The sequence below is a fragment of the Sus scrofa genome, chromosome 5 (assembly GCF_000003025.6).
Source record: "Sus scrofa isolate TJ Tabasco breed Duroc chromosome 5, Sscrofa11.1, whole genome shotgun sequence".
In the NCBI taxonomy this organism is placed as follows: domain Eukaryota; kingdom Metazoa; phylum Chordata; class Mammalia; order Artiodactyla; family Suidae; genus Sus; species Sus scrofa.
In genome coordinates, this window is record NC_010447.5 from 77,060,957 (window position 1) to 77,079,460 (window position 18,504).

Consider the following 18,504-nt stretch of genomic DNA (forward strand, 5'->3'; position numbering starts at 1 on the left):
CCAGGAGCCTCACCCTTCCTGCAGAGCAGGGCCTCTCCTGGAAAGCAGGAAGGCGGGATGGGAGACTGAAGCTCCTTGAACTCCTGGTCTAAGTAAGGCCAGCTTGGCAGGTCGGGGCTGATTCTTCCAGCCAGGGAGGAGCCTGGGCCGTGACTAACTGCGCTGAGTGTCTTCACGTAGCGGCACGTCCACAGCCTGCCTCTACTTTGCAAAAGTTGAAGTGCATTAAAAAGGTTAAACCCCACTCTCACCCCGTGGCCCCTCTGATGAAAGCTGCACAAATGCCCTGGTTTGGGTAACTCCGAGGAGGCCTGCCCCCCTGGCTCTCGCCTGTATGAAGTGGCACGTCAGTGAGGCTGCTGCAACGCTGACTGGCGGCGGGGGGGTGGCATTTCCAATCTGGGTTAAGGAGTCCGTTTCTCTCCACCAACTTGTAGGAAACAGGGCACCAGACCAAAAAAAAAATTCTGAGGCGAGGAAAGGACGATGAACAATAGATCTAGAGTCTACTGTTTGCATTTAAACTTTCGTATCAATATATGTGTGTGTACAGAAATATATAAGAAATCTATCATCTATTAAAGAATGGACAAAAAAAGGAAAAAGAATAAAAGAACAGAGGAAGTTCTTGCCACTAAAATTCTTTCAGTATTAGCCAACTGGCAGTACTAACTTAATCACATAGGATACATTTTTTTGCCTTTGGCTTAAAGAGAAATTTATTTTTTCACAGTTACAGAGGCCAGAAGTCCAAGATCAAGATGTTGGCAAGTTTTATTTCTTCTGCGGCCTCTCTCCTTGGCTGGCAGACAGCTGTCTTCTTGCTGTGTCCTCATATGGTCTGTACCCTGTCTGTGTGCTGTCTGTATTCTAATCACTTTTTTTTTGTCTTTTTTGCCATTTCTTGGGCCGCTCCCGCAGCATATGGAGATTCCCAGCTAGGGGTCAAATTGGAGCTGCTAACCACACCACAGCAACGGATCTGAGCCACGTCTGCAACCTACACCACAGCTCACGGCAATGCCGGATCCTTAACCCAATGAGCAAGGCCAGGGATTGAACCCGCAACCTCATGGTTCCTAGTCGGATTCGTTAACCATTGAGCCACGATGGGAACTCTTTTTTTTTTAACAATAAATTTTTATTCCTATGAAATAACCTATCTGAAATCTAACTCATTCTTAAAACTAAAAAATGGAAAATGAGGAAAATTAAGAAAGTTAGTGACATTTGTCACTAAGGTTGAGGACACACTTAGAAAATACTGGCCATTCAATTTTTCATATATTTATTGTGCACTAGGTGATGACGAGATTTTAAAAGTTTGAAAAGGTCAAATTCAGGGATCTGAGGCAGCTTCATAGGAAATGACATTTGGACTGGCTCTTGAAAAAGAAAAAATTTTTTTTCTGGTTTGCAAGCTAACATATGCCCATTGCCCACAATCTTCAACACAGACATTGTAAAAGAAACCCCACCTCCTAAAATGGGCCACTGTTAGATTTTGATGCGCTCCCTTCCTTCTTTTCTTCCTCTCGTTTTCCTTCCTTCCTTCCTCTCTAGCTTCCTCTCCTCCTCTCACTTTTTCATTTAACATTGGAACTTTAGACTGTCTTTAGTCTACTTTTTTTCATATACTATTACATGGTAAGCATTCTGAAGAACAGAAGTGTTTTTAAAATATGTATTAGTTCCTTATAAATTAGGTCTTTATCCTGGAGTTTCCGTCGTGACTCAGCAGTTAATGAACCTGACTAGGATGCATGAGGACTCGGATTCGATCCTTGACCTCACTCAGTGGGTTAAGGATCCGGTGTTGCCGTGAGCTGTGGTGTAGGCTGCAGATGTGGCTCAGATCTCCTGTTGCTGTGGCTGTGGTGTAGGCCGGCAGCTACAGCTCTGATTCAACCCCTAGCCTGGGAACCTCCATATTCCGCAGGGATGGGATGGCCCTAAAAAAGATAAAAAATAAAAATAAATAAATTAGGTTTTCATAGAAAAATTAGAAAAGACATGTTTAAAAATGGAGAAAACAAATAAAAAGAAAAAAGTCAGAGTTCCCATCACGGCTCAATGGTTAACAAATCTGACTAGGAACCATGACATCTCGGGTTCGATCTCTGGCCTTGCTCAGTGGGTTAAGGATCCGGGGTTGCTGTGAGCTGTGGTGTAGGTTGCAGACATGGCTCGGATCTGGCGTTGCTGTGGCTGTGGTGTAGGCCAGCGGCTACAGCTCCAATTGGACCCCTAGCCTGGGTATCTCCATGTGCCGTGGGTGCAGCCCTAGAAAAGGCAAAAAGACAAAAAAAGAAAAAGAAAAAAGTCATCTGTCATCTCAGCAAGCAGAGATGATCATTGTATATACATAGGAGTACGACCTTCCAGGGATTTTCTATGCACATAGATACAATGCCTGGCACACAGTAGGCACTCAATAAATGTCTGTTAAATGAAAAGAATGAGTACAAATAAAAAATATGCATACATTTACAAGAATGGAAATTATAGAGCTTTTGAAATACCTTCAGGACAAGATACAGTCTTCTACCCTGACCTATGTCTCTAAACACGGGTCTACACCACTACTGCAAAAACTTCCTTAACTGCTTGATTGATGGTGCGGTAAACTGACAACCAACTTATGACTGCTGGACAATCACACTGCTTGGTGGACGGGAGACTGACAGGTGGGAATGGGCCCTGAGCTGAGACTTCTCAGTGAAGAAGAGCATGGCCAACGGCAAAGAGACAGGAAATGCAGGTGGAGTTCAAGAAACAAAAGAATAACAGTTTCACAAAAAGACAGAAGCAATTATCAGACTATATAACTAATTAAAAGACCGAGAAGTTCCTGCTGTCGCGCAACAGGATCGGTGGTCTCTCTGCAGCGCCACGATGCAAGTTGCATCCCCCGCCTGGCTCAGCGGGTTAAAGCATCCAGTGTTGCCGCAGCTGCAGCCCAGGCCACAACTGTGGCTCAGGTCTGATCCCTGGCCCGGGAACTCCATTTGCTGCGGGGCAGTCCCCAAAAAAGACCTAATGGGGTCATGGTGTAAAGGTCTTGATGTGAACCCAATCACAATGACTGTCTCTTAAGGTTTATAATAGGTTATCAAGGACAGTTTACTCATCACAGAACATTTCTGACTCTTTCCTGCAATCTCATGAGGTACCCTCAAGAAGCATTTCGATCTTGGTATGCTTACTGACACATTTTACTAATAGAATGGATGCAAGATACACAAACATCTCTACTCTTCGTGGTGATATGTATCAAAAGAGAGGCTATACAGAGATAACTTGTCTGTTTTTACGTTAGTTAGAGCCTATCGAAGCAAGCAAGACCATCCCACATAAAGTGACAGCATATAATAAAACACTGGCATGATAGAGATCAAACTACACAGCAAAACAAGGAATAAGTCCAGAAAGATTTTAGGGACATGCATTTATACATATGTACACTCAGGAAGGAAGGGTGGAAGGAAGGAGAAAAGGAGGGAGGGAGGGAGGAGAAAAAATGGTGCCTGGAGAAATAAAGTAAGGTTTTACAAAGAATTAGGACTTGAACTATGTCTTAAAATAGGTAGGATTTAGACTGTGGGTAGGTAAGGCATTCCTTATATTGGGAACAGTACAGGCAAAGACATGAAGGCCTAATGCACACAGAGCAGCCACTCAGGTGAACCTAAGAGCAGAGGGAGCAAGGTACACGTTCTTGAGTAATAAGAGGTTACAGAGGTTTGGTAAAAGCTGATTGAAAAATTGTAGAGAGAACACCAAACCAAAGAATACACTATAACTTCAACACTGTCCAAAATGACTTTGGGGATAAATAAACAAAAACACAATTTCAACTGCTAACATACTTTGTGATGAATTGGCCCACTCACTACTTGTTCCCACTTCTTGCTAATCCAGTTCCAGTTTCAACATGGAAAGGTGAAAACCACATCTCCCACATTCCTTTGCAGCTAGGGGTCCAGAGAGGATTTAGATTCCACCAATCAGAGAGCAAAGTGCTGGGGGCCAAGCATCCATCTTGCTGGTACGATTCTAGCAGGTGCAGCAGAGAGCACTGGAGCCAACGACTGTGGCTGTGAATTCCTGACCTCAGTTTGGCTTGAGTGAAGTGTTCTTGGGGCATGCGATTCAAACAAGGAGAAATCAGCTTCTTGGCTCCCTAGCTTCCTGATGGAGGCACAAGAACCGTCCCCTAGGCCAACTGTGTGATGGTGATCTGCTCATTATTTCTAGACACCTTGCCTAAAGCCTGGTCTGCTTCTTTTCTACCAGTTTTACAGAACTTCGTTCCCTGTATTAAATCTCTTTTGCTTAACACATAAAGTTCTCTATTAATATGCAGCTAAACTCTGATAGTCTTTATTTTTTCTTCCCTTTAAAACGTTTTATTATGACAACTTTTTACATATATCAAAGTGGACAGAACAGAGTAATGAAACCCCATATATCAACTTCGCAATGATCATTTCAGGATAGTGTAGTTGAAGCTTCCCCTCCACCATTACATAGAATTTTTTTTCTTTTCTCTTTTTTCTCTTCTTTCTTTTCTTTTTCTTTCTCTTTCTTTCTCCCTCTCTCTTTCTTGCTTTTTTTCTTTCTGCCACACCAATGGCATATGGAAGTTCTCAGGCCAGGGATCCAATCCGAACCACAGCTGCAACAACCCTCACTACAGCTGCAGCAACACCGGATCTTTAACCCACTGTGCTGGGCCAGGGATCGAACCCAAGTCTCAGCAGAGACCCAAGTGGCTGCAGAAACAATCCCGGATCCTTAACCCACTGCCTCACAGCAGGAGCTCCTCATAGAATTATTTTCTAGCAGATTCCAGTATCCTATCATCTGTGCATATTTCAGCATGTATCTCGAAAAGACCTATTTTTAAAAACAAAACCACCATACCACCTAAAATATAACAAGGATTTCTTAATGATGCTTACTATCTAGTCACGTACACTTGATTTCAAGACTGTTATGAATCAGTATGGATGTTTTATTCCAAAGAAGATGACCACATCTCTAACTCAGTTCCTGAGAATCAGTTATGATCGTTTGGTCAGTAGTTTTGAGAACGTGTTAGACGTGAGGCCAACGATGTCCTGTTCTTCCTGCCATCTCTTCCAGCAACCAACCGAGTCTATTTACACACTTGGGATCCTTGGATCATGGGCTTTCAGATGGTAATAACATGGACCTATGAGCTCAAACAGGCCAAACAGATTATGTCCTGTCCCTACTTTTGGCTAGATTGAATCAACTTGATGTGCTAATTCTAGATTCTGACTCACAACACTGTGTATCTTCTGAGTAACAAAAATGGGAAGTGAATTAATACATTCAAGTTGTAGTCAAAACTTACCAAAACAGTATACTTAAGATTCAGATGTTGCTCTGCATATAAATTATACTCCAACTAAAATAAAAGCTTAAAACTGATACAATCTTGGGAAACTGAGGGTTCTTGGGAGGTGGGGAATAATAAAAATGGCCTTTGGTAGTGAAAGGCTGGGTGCCACTAAGCAATCTCAGAAGAAAAGGTATTTTCTCTCTTTTTTTTTTTTTTTTTTTGTCTTTTTAGGGCTGCACCCAGGGCACAGCATATAGAGATTTCCAGGCTAGCGGGGTCTAATCAGAGCTATAGCTGCCGGCCACAGCCACAGCCACGCCAGATCCGAGCCGCGTCTGCGACCTGCACCACAGCTCACCGTAACGCCGGATCCTTAACCCACTGAGAGAGGCCAGGGATTGAACCCGCAACCTCATAGTTCCTAGACAGATTCATTTCCATTGCACCCACAACCTCATAGTTCCTAGTCAGATTCATTTCCATTGCACCCGCAACCTCATAGTTCCTAGTCAGATTCATTTCCATCGCACCACGATGGGAACTCCTATTTTCTCTGTTTTTACTCAAGACTCATGGCTTAACCAGTGCTCACAGTGGCAGCTCTGCCAGGACCTGCTCTCCCACTTTCTTTCTGATGGCTCAGTCAGTCACGCTCAGCTCCACCTCTGGAGTGGACCCTTGGACTACCATCCCTTCCTGTCTTTATTGCCAGCCACCTGAACAACCTGCCTCCTGAACCCAGGCTCCACTGGCAGATTCTGGCTCCACCATTCTGGAGCTGCCTTGAGCCTGGGCAAGTAGGTTAACCTCTCTTCCCCTCAGTTTCCTCATCTGTGAAATGGAGATAAAGTAATACCACCTCATCTAGTCGTTAAAAAGACCCCACGATTGGGTCCCTGTGAGGCACGTGTAACAGTGCCTGGCCTGGTTCTGTAAATCGAGAGTGACTGTCAGTGCTTCTCTCGCCACCACTTCCTAATCAAGGCAAGTGGCCTTTTCTCAGGCCTCCCCCCTTCACCTCCCTGCCCAGGAGGGGGCGCCGTTTCCTGACCCCGCACCGGGCTCCTGACCCCGCACCGGGCTCCTGAGCGCCTCCCCCCAAGTGCTGCCTCTCAGGCTCCTCCGCCAGGTCCCTTCCTCTCGCACCCCCAGTGCAGGGGCGGGGCCGCCCTCGCCCTCCACGCTGCCCTCCGCACACGCCACATTCTTCCCCTTTTTAAGTGTCCAACCTGATGGGTCAGGCTTCACCCCCGTGAGGGCGTCTTTCAGATCTTTTTTCCCCAGGACTTTTTTCCACTTTACAAAACGAGAATCTCTCTGCATTTTGAAACAGGATCGCCCTCATAAATACTCCGTGATAATGATCACATCACTGAACACGGCACAAGTTTCATCTGTCAACGGAGGAGGCTGGAGGGGAGGGACGGTTTCTCAGCTTCCTTCCTGCGCAGAGGATGTCCCCCGTTCTCCGCGGACCCCGGCGGCCCTCTCCACCTGGGTGTCAGCCATGACCTCCGGCGCCGCGGGCCCAAATGCACACGCCGCCCGACCTCACACACCAGCCTTTCTATTTCTGTTCACGATAACGTCCGTTCCCCTCACGCTCAGACTTGGAGCCCGGGTATCTAATCAGTCCCCACGTCCCATCCACATTCTTTCATACCGTCCCTTCCTTCCTCTCATTCCTTCCTTCCGGCTCCCCGGTCCCAGGCTTGGCTTGTCACCAGCCCCCATGCGGAGCCCTACCCTCTCCCATCTACGGATGCAGATTCTTCCTGCAAATCCATGTCTGGCATATTCCTCTTCACCGCCCCCCAGCCAGTCCTAACGGTTGATTCCGATTCCTAATGTCCATAGGATGCAGCTGAATCGCTGGAACCTCACATTCAAAGCCCAGGTGGATCCTGACTCTCCCTTTACATTTCGCTCCCACGGGTTCCCTCGGAACCTTCCATTCCCACGATGGATCTGCTCTCCTGAGTTTTCTGCTTTTGCTCCCACCATCCCCTTGGCCTTGAACATACTCCCCCTTCCCACCCACCCCCCTTTCCCATCAAGCCCATGCCCACTGAAGTACAAGATTTCTCTCAAGGCCCAGCTTGCTGGCTTGCATGCTCTTTTTATTGGTAGTATTATTTCAAACCAACTTTCTCTGCGAGGTCTTTCTTCAATGACTAACCCATGATGGATTATTGTGACGAATTCTTACAGCACCTTGTGAAGATTGCTCACTGGCTTATCAGCAAGAGTTCTAATACGTTTTCATGATCTCTTTATGGAATTACCCTCTTCCCTAATGACATTTTCAGCCACTTGAGGACAGAGACCACAGGTCTCTCAGCTCCCTAGCACACGCGATGGCAACTACGTTAACGATGACGATGCTGACTAACTGAAAAAGGTCACCCACCAGCTATGACTGTGTGTCTACACACAATGTAGCAGCAATCCTCACAAACACCATTTCTCAGGAGAACAAAATAAAAATGAGAAGTTAAAGGAGGCAAAGTGTACAGCCCTACCTCAGAGCTTTCATGAAGTCTGCCACCTCATTTCTTTCTTTCTTTTTCTACATTGGCCGCCCTGCCACATAGGAGCTCCTAGGGCAGGGCTCAGATATGAGCCGCAGCTGTGACCTACACTGCAGCTGTAGCAATGCAGGATCCTTAACCCACGGTGCTGGGCCCCGGGAGTTGAACCTGAGTCCTGGCACTGCAGAGACGCCACCTACCCCACCGGGCCACAGCAGGAACTCCTGCCATCTGATTTCTTTTACTCTGGATCCACGCAAATGCAAATTATGTGAAAAAAAAAATTAAAACTGTAAAGTACTATATAAATGGAAGATATTTATCATTAACATCCCGGTCACTGTGCCTGGAAGCTTTGAGAATGCTTGGCATGATTTCTACAAGCCCAGACAAAGGGTTGTATGAAAGCAGTGCTTCTCAACTGGGGACCATTTCGGCCCATGCTCTCAAGGCACAACCGGTGATGCCTAGAGACATTTTTGGTTGTCACAAGGGAGAGGGTGTTGCCGGCTTCCAGTGGAGAGAGATCAAGGATGCTGTGAAACACTGTACAATAATACACAGGACAGCTTTTCACCACACTGTGTTAGGCGGCCCCCAGCTAGAGGAGTGCCGAGGGTGAGAAGCCTCGTGTTAAAGGAAGCTGACCAGGGAGAGAAGGACTGGCCGTTTCTGCGTGGGGCAGAGAGGGGCTGCTCACCTCCTAGGACAGACTGCCCCCGGCATCCTATTTTATCCACAGAATCCCAACACCTGCTTCTAATGCTCCACAACAACTCTGTTCAGGTTCCCAGGTGATCATTTAAAAAAAAAAAATCTACTTAACTTTTTAATATTCAACTAGGTAATATATATACATAGTACAACATTCATAAAATATAAAAGAAACTGCAGTAAAAAAAGCCTCCTTCATACCCCCCAGAAGTTCCCACCCATGTTTTCTTCTATAACTTTTATACTTTCCTGTGTTACATTAAATGCTTTAAATCACCCTGATGATCTTTTAAATCTGTTATCAACACACCCAGCCTCTGATGTCCAGGAGTTAACCTACCCATATTCAGATGTTTTGAAACTAGTCTGGTTTCTCAAAGACAGAAAAGACCAATTAACTCTAGAAGTTAATAAAGTTAACCTGTAACTCTGGATACAGGAGGACGGACCATATAGTACATGAAAAAGATTGAAGTTTCACTGAATTAAAACAATGAGTGTATTTGAGCAGTGTAAATACTACAGAACCAAAAACCTTTCTCATCAACTGAAAATTCTCAGATTCAAATAATTATGTACTGAGTTTAAAAACAGCCTGGAATATTACAGCCTTTGAAAAATCCTTTTTCTTTGCACATGTATGTTTTTGCCCTAGTAATCTCTCTGAGCAAGAATTACTACTGAACTAAAAACAATGAACAGGAGCTTCTTTTTAAAAAGCCCTAACTGATGACAGTTAAGTCCCAACAAAATACTCTAGGAAAAAACAGAAATAATGACAACTTTAAAGCACCAGAAAGTGGTACATGTAAAGAGGATCACTTATAAATAGAAACATCTAAAAATATGCCTTTATTTGAAAACAGAAAATAAAATACAGCACACTATGACTGAATACCAAATGATGTTCCAGTCCTTGGACAAGTTTTTTCTTTTCTCTCGACCTCTGTCCTCTTGCCTTAAAGTAGGAAGTCTGGATTAAATGGCGCGCTCTTAAAGATCTCTCCCAGTTTTAAAATCCTCTAAATGTATGATTCTGTAGACTTGTTCTTATGGATCACTTTCAGAGGGAGGAAGATGGGCTTGTGGACAAGTCTTTTGACGAGGAGACTTAGACTAATAATCCTCAGCCCTGATCACGCATAGGAATCACCTTGGGAGCTTTAGAAAAACAGTGATAACCTGCCTCCCCACCCCACCCCACCCCCACCAAAACACAGCCCAGTTCCTGGTTTGGTTGGTCTAGGATGGAATCTAAGCATGGATCTGAAATGCTCTGCAGAGGATTCTTCTGTGCTGCCAACATTAAGATCTACAGATTATACTAAGGGTTAAAAACAAATGCAGCCTGAGACCAAGTAGGCAAGATAAAGGAGCAAAGCAGATTGGGTACAAGGAACTGGACAACATGTGTCTCATCTATTTAAGAGGATATCAGACAGATCTTTTGATTTTCTTTTTCAAGAAATGCCAGAAATCCAGGTTCTAAATGAAATTCTGACACTTAAATGTTGGCAACTAATTCCAAATAATTTCAAGAGAACATGGAGGTCACACAAAATATACCCACAGGCTTCATTTGGTTCTACAGCCACCAGTTCGCAATGTAAACAAAACTAGTTTAATACATCAAACCTGACTTTTCCTCTGTGCTCTGTCCTGCCTCTCTCCCACTGGGGGCCTCCTCCTCCCAGACCTTGGATGCTAACCTCTCCCTTTCCCCTTCCTTTCCATTGTCTCTTTCTTTTCCAGTCTTCTTCATCACTTCTAAGAGATGGAAATTGAGATCCACACATTAAATCTTTATGTGGTGCTGGCTGCATCACTGGACAGGCGTCCATGCCTGGGAAAATTCAGGTTATGAATTGTAACCTGAGGCTGTGGCTCCAGGATGTCAACAACTGGTTGGCTTAGTCAAGTCAGGGGGAAAAGCCAGTCAAGCTCATAATTTCACATTACCAAGACTTTATCGAACAGTATATGAAAGTCTTCATTTCCGCTTTTGTTTCACTTGCTTTTGAATCTAAACCACCGCCTATGACAATTAGCCCTGGTGGCATTCTTTAAAAAATTCCCATGTCTGGGCTCCACCCCAGGCCAACCAAATCTGAATCTCCGGAAATGGAGTCTGGACACCCTGTAGCTTTTAAAAGACCCCAAGTGAGTCTCATGGGAAGCCCATATTGATAATCACTAACCTTGACCCACCTCCTAACCCACAGATCTATCAGTGTGTTTAACACTAGCTGATCATCATCTTGAAGAGGTTTTTTGTTTTTCGTGGTTTTGTTTTTTGTTTTTTGTTTTTTTTTTTGGCTGTACCTGTGGCATATGTAAGTTCGTGGGCCAGGGGATCAAACTCAAGCTGCAGCTGTGACCTACGTCACAGCTGTTGCAATGATGGATCCTTGAGCCACTGAGCCACAGGGTGGTGGGGGGGGTAGGGGACAGGGACTCCTAGAAGAGTCCTTTTAACTTGTTCAAGGATATTTTCAGCTCTGTTCTCATTGTATGGTAACAATTCTGAGTCAGACAGCTCGGACCCTTTTTTTTTTTTTTTTGTCTGCACATGCAGCATATGGAAGTTCCCAGACTAGGGATCAAATCCAAGTTGCAGTAGCAGCTACAACTGCAGAAATGCCAGAGTAAGGATAGATCCTTCACCCACTGCACCAGACTGGGGATCGAACCTGTGCCACAGCAGAGACAATGCTGGAGGACCCTTAACCTGCTGCACCACAGCAAGAACTCCTCAGACACTATTATTAGCATTGGATAGATAAAAAAATGAGGAATAAAAATGTTAACTGAGGAGTTCCTGCTGTGGCACAACAGGACTGGTAGCGGCTCTGCATAGCGCGTTAAAGGAGCCGGCATTGCCACAACAGCAGCTGAAGTTGCAGCTGTGGCCCGGACCTGATCCCTGGCCTTGGGACTCCATATGCCATGGGGGCGGCAAAAAAATTAAAAATTAAAAAAAAAGTTAACTCAGGAGTTCCCGTCATGGCTCAGTGGTTAACGAATCCGATTAGGAACCATGAGGTTGCGGGTTCGATCCCTGGCCTTGCTCAGTGGGTTAACGATCCAGCGTTGCCGTGAGCTGCGATGTAGGTCACAGACGCAGCTCAGATCTTGCGTTGCTATGGCTCTAGTGTAGGCCAGCAGCTACAGTTCCGATTAGACCCCTAGCCTGGGAACCTCCATATGCTGCGGGAGCGGCCCAAGAAATGGCAAAAAGACAAAAAAAAAAAAAAGTTAACTCAGTTACCCAAGTGGACCCACCTAAGTATTTGCAAAGACACGTTGTAGCTTCACCAGAGGCAGAGTTCCTTGATTACAACCTGGATGCTTGCAGAGTTTTCCCAAACCATGGTGCTTCCCTATCACTGAATTCCTTTACTAAGTAACCCTAACACACAGGTGATGAGTAGAAACCAATGAAAAAGGTGAAATCAACTTTCACAAATACGTGTCATGACGTCTTAATGAGACTCAATTTAGGGTCAGTGCTCTAAGGTGTCTTTCTGTAAAGTCTATGATGTTATTTGGAATATGCTCACCTTTCGTAGACACATTCTCTTAGAGACGGAAAAGATTCAGATAATTTCTATTAAGATGTTATTTTCAGGAAAGTGTTTTAAAATGATTAAATATTCATTGACCAGTAGAAGTAGAGGGAGCTTTCCTGATCAACTTTCCCCACCCCCTGAGAGATGAGAAACCAGAAGTCCCTTTTAATTCAGTATGTGTGGAGCACTAACACTGTGCCAAGCACTTCGTATCCATTATCTTCACTCAACCTTCAGGGTAACTCACTATGATGGGTACAATACCATCGATACCATCATTATCATCATTCCCATTCAAATGAGAATGGGAAAAAAAAAAAAAACCCTGAGGCTCAGAGATGCTGAACAACTTGCCCAAGGTCCCCGGGGCTGGTAAGTTGAGACCTGGCATTTACATTTGATACAAAGTATATGGCCTTACTCTCCCAAGGTGATCGGTGAACACTTATGTGAAGAGGTAGAGAAGTGGCATTTGGGCTAAGCCTTCACAAATAGCACTTCAGTAGGCCTTCCAGTTTGCAATCAACATCACTATGGAGGGAGATGAGTGACAGGGAGGGCATGGGGTGAACAGGGAGAAAGAGGTGGGAAGAGGTAAGGAGCAGATTGTAGAGGGTCCTGCGTGTCCGGCTCAGGGACTAAAATTTCAATTACAGGCAGTGGAAACACACTGAAGGTTTTTAGAAGCAAGGTCATTTTAAAATGAGTTTCAAAAATATAGATCACATGGAAGGGTCAAGACTGAATTAGGGAAGCAGAGCTTGGAGTGGAGGAGACCCACTAGAAGCCCATCGCACCTCCTTTGCCATGCACTGTGCTTGCATCCACTCCCTGGAGGGCTGGTTTCTTCAAGGCACCTACATATCTAGTTCATGGTTCTTCTATTCTGACCCACTGCTGCCACTTGCCCTGTCCAGGTCAGGTGTCAGAGACCTGAACCTGGGCAGTGGGGAGAAGCTGAGAAGACAGGTTTGTGCAGGGGCCAAAAGTGGAGAGAAGAGAGAAGGAGAAGCAGAGTAGAAAAAGACTCTGATGTTTCAACTTAGCAGGGGAACAAATAATGACATATAGAAAGAAAGAGGTGGTCAACAGTAACAGAAAGAGGTGAACAGGATGTTTTGGCCAAGATCTCAGTCCAACGGGCATTTATTAAGCAGCTACTCTGGGCTGGGCATTAGGGGAACAACAGTGACTAAGACTGGTTTTTGCCCTCACATCGCACCCAGAGGGAGGAAAAGACCTGGCCTCCTAGTTTCAGGACAAGTATGCCCTGTCCCCCAGGCCCTCCTAGAGGGTCATCTATCTCAAGCATCCTACCCCATCACATGATCTTGTTTTATTTCTTCACTGCAGGACCAAATCTTCAAAATTAATTTCTAGGTGCATTTATTGTCTGTTTTCCCCAGGAGAATGGAAGTCTCACAGAAACAGGAACTTGATCTTAGTTGCTATGGGTGCCACATAAACCTTCAGTAGGAAACACTTACTGAATACTTTGGGGTGGGGGGAGTGAATAAACCTCAAGTTTAATACCTCAAGCCAAACTAAGTGAGTTTTACAAGGCGATATAGTGAGAACTGCGGAGGAAAAAAAAAAAAAACATTTTGAGGTTGGGGTTCAAACCAAATTCCAGGAGGCCCTCCATGGATCAGATAGAGCCCCATTTTGGCCGTTCTGCATGGATTCCAGGCATACCCACCCCGCCAGAGACGTTTTACAATGAGGCCAGCCAGCCACCTAGCTCAGGTTTTATTTCCGTTGTCCTTCTGACGTCAGAAAAAGCACGAGTTGCTGCACAGTTTCTTCTATCAAGGTGACAAATTACAGGCTTGCTGGGCCTTGCAGTCTGCAAACCATAGATTTAGTCTCTCCTCCCCTCTACGTTAAAAAATTTTAAACCCACGGCAGAGATGCCAGATCCCTTCCCAAATGCAAATACATAACGTTTCCTCTCGCTGGGGTCTTTTCCCCTCTACTACACACATCCCAGGGATTCGACTGCGATAGTATACGATCCTGGTGGCAGTTAGATTTTCACCGGAGAACCAGCGCTATGAAAACTGGGTCCGCGCCGCAGAGGGCGACACAAAGGACTCTAGATTGTAGCACCACCTTCCCAAGCCGAAGACAGCCTGTGAAAGGCACCAGAAGCGCCGTGACGCTCTTACCGCGAAATTCTTTTTGCCGCCATATGTACTTACTTGTGCCTTCTTCACTGTCTACGGTTCAGCCCAAGCCCTGGGCCGGGCGGTTCCGCAGGGAAGCGACGCCCAGGCAGCCCCGTAACCTGGGGGTCCCAGTGGATGCTGAGGCTCCCGATGCTCCGGGAAGCGGATTGCCGCGGTGGGGACGCGCACTAGTGCGAAGGAGCGTTTTCCTTCCAGCACTGCTGGCGGCGAGGTTAAAGGCCTTTTGTGGCCACCTTTAGGGACCTGAGCGAGATGCAGGTCTTGGGAGAGGAGGTGGGAATGGAGACGAGGATCCTCCGAGCCCCGGCCCCCGTGCAAGCGGTGGCCTTTTGTTCGTCAGCTCCAGCAGATCCCAGCTCTCAGAAAACCGCAATTCTCCTTTTCTCCCCTTCTTTGTTTGGGAAAGAACCTCTTCGGGGCGGGAAAGGGCAGTGAGTCACTGCCAGCATCCTTTAGTAATGCTCCCCGCCCCGCATCCTCCCACTCCTCTCGGTTACTGAGAGCCGGGCAGAGCTCGAGAAGGGCCGGCACGCGTGCTCCTGTTTACTCCCGCTCCGCGCCTCCGCTCCCCAGGCCAGCAGCCAGTCCCTAAGACCCAGCCGGCCGCACGCAACCCCCCGGAAACATCACATGTCCTCCTTAGGGCCCTGCAGACACAGGAAATTCCCCGCAAATGCCCGGCATTCATACACTCCTCGGGTACGCAGTCTCGCCCTCATGTCGGCTGCGCTCTCCCCCCGCGTGGTCCCTGATCCTCATATAATTTAACCAAATCTGGTGCCACAATCTGCCACTCTGAAAACAAGACCCCAGAAGTAAGCCACAGCCCACTCAAAGGTGAAATCGGGCTCCGGCGCCTCCTTACTCTGCTGCGGGCAGTCAGAAGAACCGGAGTTCTGGACTTTTCTTAAAGGCAAAAATCCCAACGCATCCCGCACAGCCGCGCACTCCTTCCTTTCACGCCGCATGGATGACTTCTGCGTTACCGTCTCCTCTCACATCTAAAACATCCCTTCCCCTCCCCGCCGCCACTCCCTCAGCTCTCCCGGGGAGTGGAAAATCGCCTTACCTGGGATAATAAAGGGAAAAGTGGCGAAGGGAGACGTCAAGATATCCGCCCTTCCGGGCTTTTCCCCCGGCGAGCGATGTCCTTTGTGTCAAGGTCTGGCTGCTTCGACGGGGAAAAGGTGGCCTCCGTCAGCTAGAGTTGGGCGGGGAGGCTCGGCGTGGCGTGGCGGGAGGAAGGTGAAGGGCGGCGACCTTCAGGAGGAGCGGTGTGGCTGCCCCAGCCTGCGCTCTCTTGGCTCTCTCCTCCTCCTTTTGGGGCCGATTGCATCAGAAGCTCCCCCACGACCAATCCCCATCCACACAGTGTTCGCCAGCCTCACACTTACATCCACACGCTCGACCGCTGAGGGTCCCGAGTCGCAGTCATTCTCCTACAGGGGGCGCGTCGCCCTGGCGCAACCATGGCTCGTGATGGTTTAGCGGGGAAAGTCAGGCTATTCCTCCTCGTCCCGTGAGCCGTCGCCTCTGCTCTTGCGCGCCCGCTCTTTAACCGAAGCTGCGTGTCTCTGAGCGGTGCCCGTCACATGGTGACCCCGCCGGCGGCCGCCCCTTGGAGCCTCCCGGTCGCAGCCCGCCGAGGATGCAGCGACCGCAGCTGGCGGAGACTGAGCATCATCGCAAGAGGCAGGCAGGGGTTGCGAACGCGCGTGTGCTGGGCGCGCCGGCGGTGGCACCGGGAGCGGAGGCTGCGCGCAGCCTGGACACCTGCCCCACGCCCTCCTGGGGCCGGGCAGCAAGCCAGAACCCAGTCGCGGCGGCGGCTGGAGACCCGGAGCCCTCGGGGATGGAGATGGGGGTTGCTGAGGGGGTTCGGAAGGAGGCCAGGAGGGCTGGTGGCTTGGGGGCGAGGGGCGCGTTTGGGATACGCCAGGGCCGAGCGGGGACGCGCTAGCGCGGGAGTTGCATTGTGGGAAGGGAGCTGGGAGAGGATGGCGGCCGGAGTGGTGGGTCCGCGCGTAGCCCCGCGAGTCACGGGCAGCGAGGGAACGGCGTGTCGGCTCCCGGGACTGCAACAAAATACCGGGGTTGCCGGGGGTGGGGGCGAAGTGGCCAGAGCCCCGGGGCGCGCCAGCACCCCTGGACACCCTTTGTGCGTAACCCGCCGACGGAGGCGCCTCCCCTCTTCCGGATACCTCGCCAGCCCTCCCGGAGCTCTGTGCTGGGGGACTTTCTTTGGGGGATTGGTGATTTTGCTGGACTGCAGGTGGGCTTCGGCCCGCGGGGAGACCCCACGTAATCCCGGCCCTGGGGCCCGGCGCGTCTGGGTTCACGGAACCGGGCGCTCGAAATCGGGGGTCAGCGTGGGGCGAGAGAGCAGGTTGGAGGAGACTGGGACAGCTGGGCCCGTTTCCCTTTCTTTTGCTCTCTCTTTGTTCCAGGCACAGCTCCTTTGCACTGACTGGACACTTCCTTGCAGGGACGTGTGTTTCCTTAAAATGGCGACAGGAAATCCCACCTGCGCGCCAGCCAATTAGACTGTCAGCACCGCGCGAATTTGCGGGGTGGAAACTCGAGCCTTTTATTGACGGGAATGGTTCCGTCTCCGTGTTCCATCAAAACAGGAAAGGGAAGGTGAATCATCATTCAAAAATTAACCTACCTGGAGAATTTCAAGCGGGCAGACCGAGTAGTCTGTGCCATGGAGGGACTATGGTTTTTTTAATCATCGCTGGAAAAACGAGAGGACAACCACACTCCTCACAGCTGACTAAAATCCTCATTGCCTCGGATGGCATTAAATGGTCTTCATTAGTTCAACGGGGAATGTCTGAGAACCACCTTCAGAAGGCCCGCTCTTGAATAAACCCAAGAAACTGAAAGGCAGGGCAAATAGTAGGAGGAAGGTGGTGGACAGCCTCGCCCCCACAGACCTGCGATGAATTCTGCCTGACACTGCTTCTCTCACCTGCTTCGCTTTTGTCCTTAGTCCTGTTTCCCAATTTGTTTAAAAAAAAAAAAAAAAAAAAAAAAAAGAGGGTTAGTGCTACCACATCATACCAATATTCTACAAGTCACCAAAAAAAAGTTGGTTCTTCTCCCCTTCCTTCCTAGAGGAAGTTAATTTAGAAAGAAATTACCCATTTTTAAGTAGTGTGCACCTTGCGGGGAAGAGATCATTCTTACTATGAATAAGGTAAGAGATCTGAATAGGCTAAGTAGGTAGAGGGCAAGCATCACTCCGTAAGCCTGTCGAGATGTTTACCTTATTGAGCAGAATGTGTATCTGCCAGATACAGCATGTGTAGCTGATCTCAAGCTTCTCTTTTGATGACAATTTTAACTTATTTGTTCATTTCTGTGCACCCAAGACTGCAGCTGAGGAGCATTTTTCAAATTGGATTCAGTGGTGATGAATGGGACTTCAGTCCTTGCCAGCTACTGCGTTAAGCACTTTATATGTAAATATTATCACATTTCATCCTTCCAGCTACTCAAGTGTTACCTTGTTTGTATAAACAAGAAAGCAGGTTTGAAGAGACTGTGTTGGACATGTTCACTTAAGACAATAAGTGGTGAAAGAGGATGTGAGAAAAGTGATTCCTGTTCAGGTCTGAATTCAAAGTCCGCACTCAGGCTTATCTGGGATGCTACAGCCATTTGCAACTAGCCACTCTCAGGCCTCAAAGAGTGTGGAAAGAACTTCACCCCTTATCTGAATGTTAGTTGACAACTGGAACTGGAGTGTAGACATCAACACTGAGGCTGAAGTGGAGATGCCGGCTGCTGTAGGGACTGTTGATGGGGAGGAAAGTGGGGGTGGGGTTCAGGACAAGTACCCCATCACTTCAGTGAGACTTACCCTTCAGGCTATTTGTGGGGAAACTTTCAGAGGTCCTTTCAGTAGCTCGGCGCTTAAACCCAGTTGCTGTGGTCTCGAATGGGGGCAAGGGGTGTCACAGTGATGCTGCTGCTGCTCACTGTGTGCTTCCCCGAGAGACAAACAACAGGATAAGCACCTTACAGATGGTCCCTCATTTAATTCTCCCATCATTCCTAAGAGGTGCAGACCGTCCTAATCCCTGATTCACAGGCTCGGGAGTTTATTCCGCGTCCACTCAGCA

General features: G+C 47.8%; 2 protein-coding genes across 2 annotated transcripts in view; one reads left to right on the top strand and one right to left on the bottom strand.

The window, feature by feature from the left end:
* Nucleotides 1–15,767, bottom strand: part of SLC38A1 (solute carrier family 38 member 1) — a 66,884-nt gene extending 51,117 nt beyond the window's left edge. Inside the window, 1 exon segment of the mRNA XM_003355629.4 lies at nt 15,444–15,767. The gene's annotated coding sequence lies outside the window, so the exon portion shown is untranslated.
* LOC110260812 lies at nt 15,767–17,420 on the top strand. Its single transcript, XM_021092993.1, has one exon. It carries the CDS (start codon nt 15,967–15,969, stop codon nt 16,915–16,917), a length of 951 nt encoding a protein of 316 aa, XP_020948652.1. The 5' UTR covers nt 15,767–15,966; the 3' UTR covers nt 16,918–17,420.

Excerpts from the sequence above, each read along its gene's own strand:
- LOC110260812 (XM_021092993.1), top strand. The coding sequence starts at position 15,967 with ATGGTGACCCCGCCGGCGGCCGCCCCTTGGAGCCTCCCGGTCGCAGCC.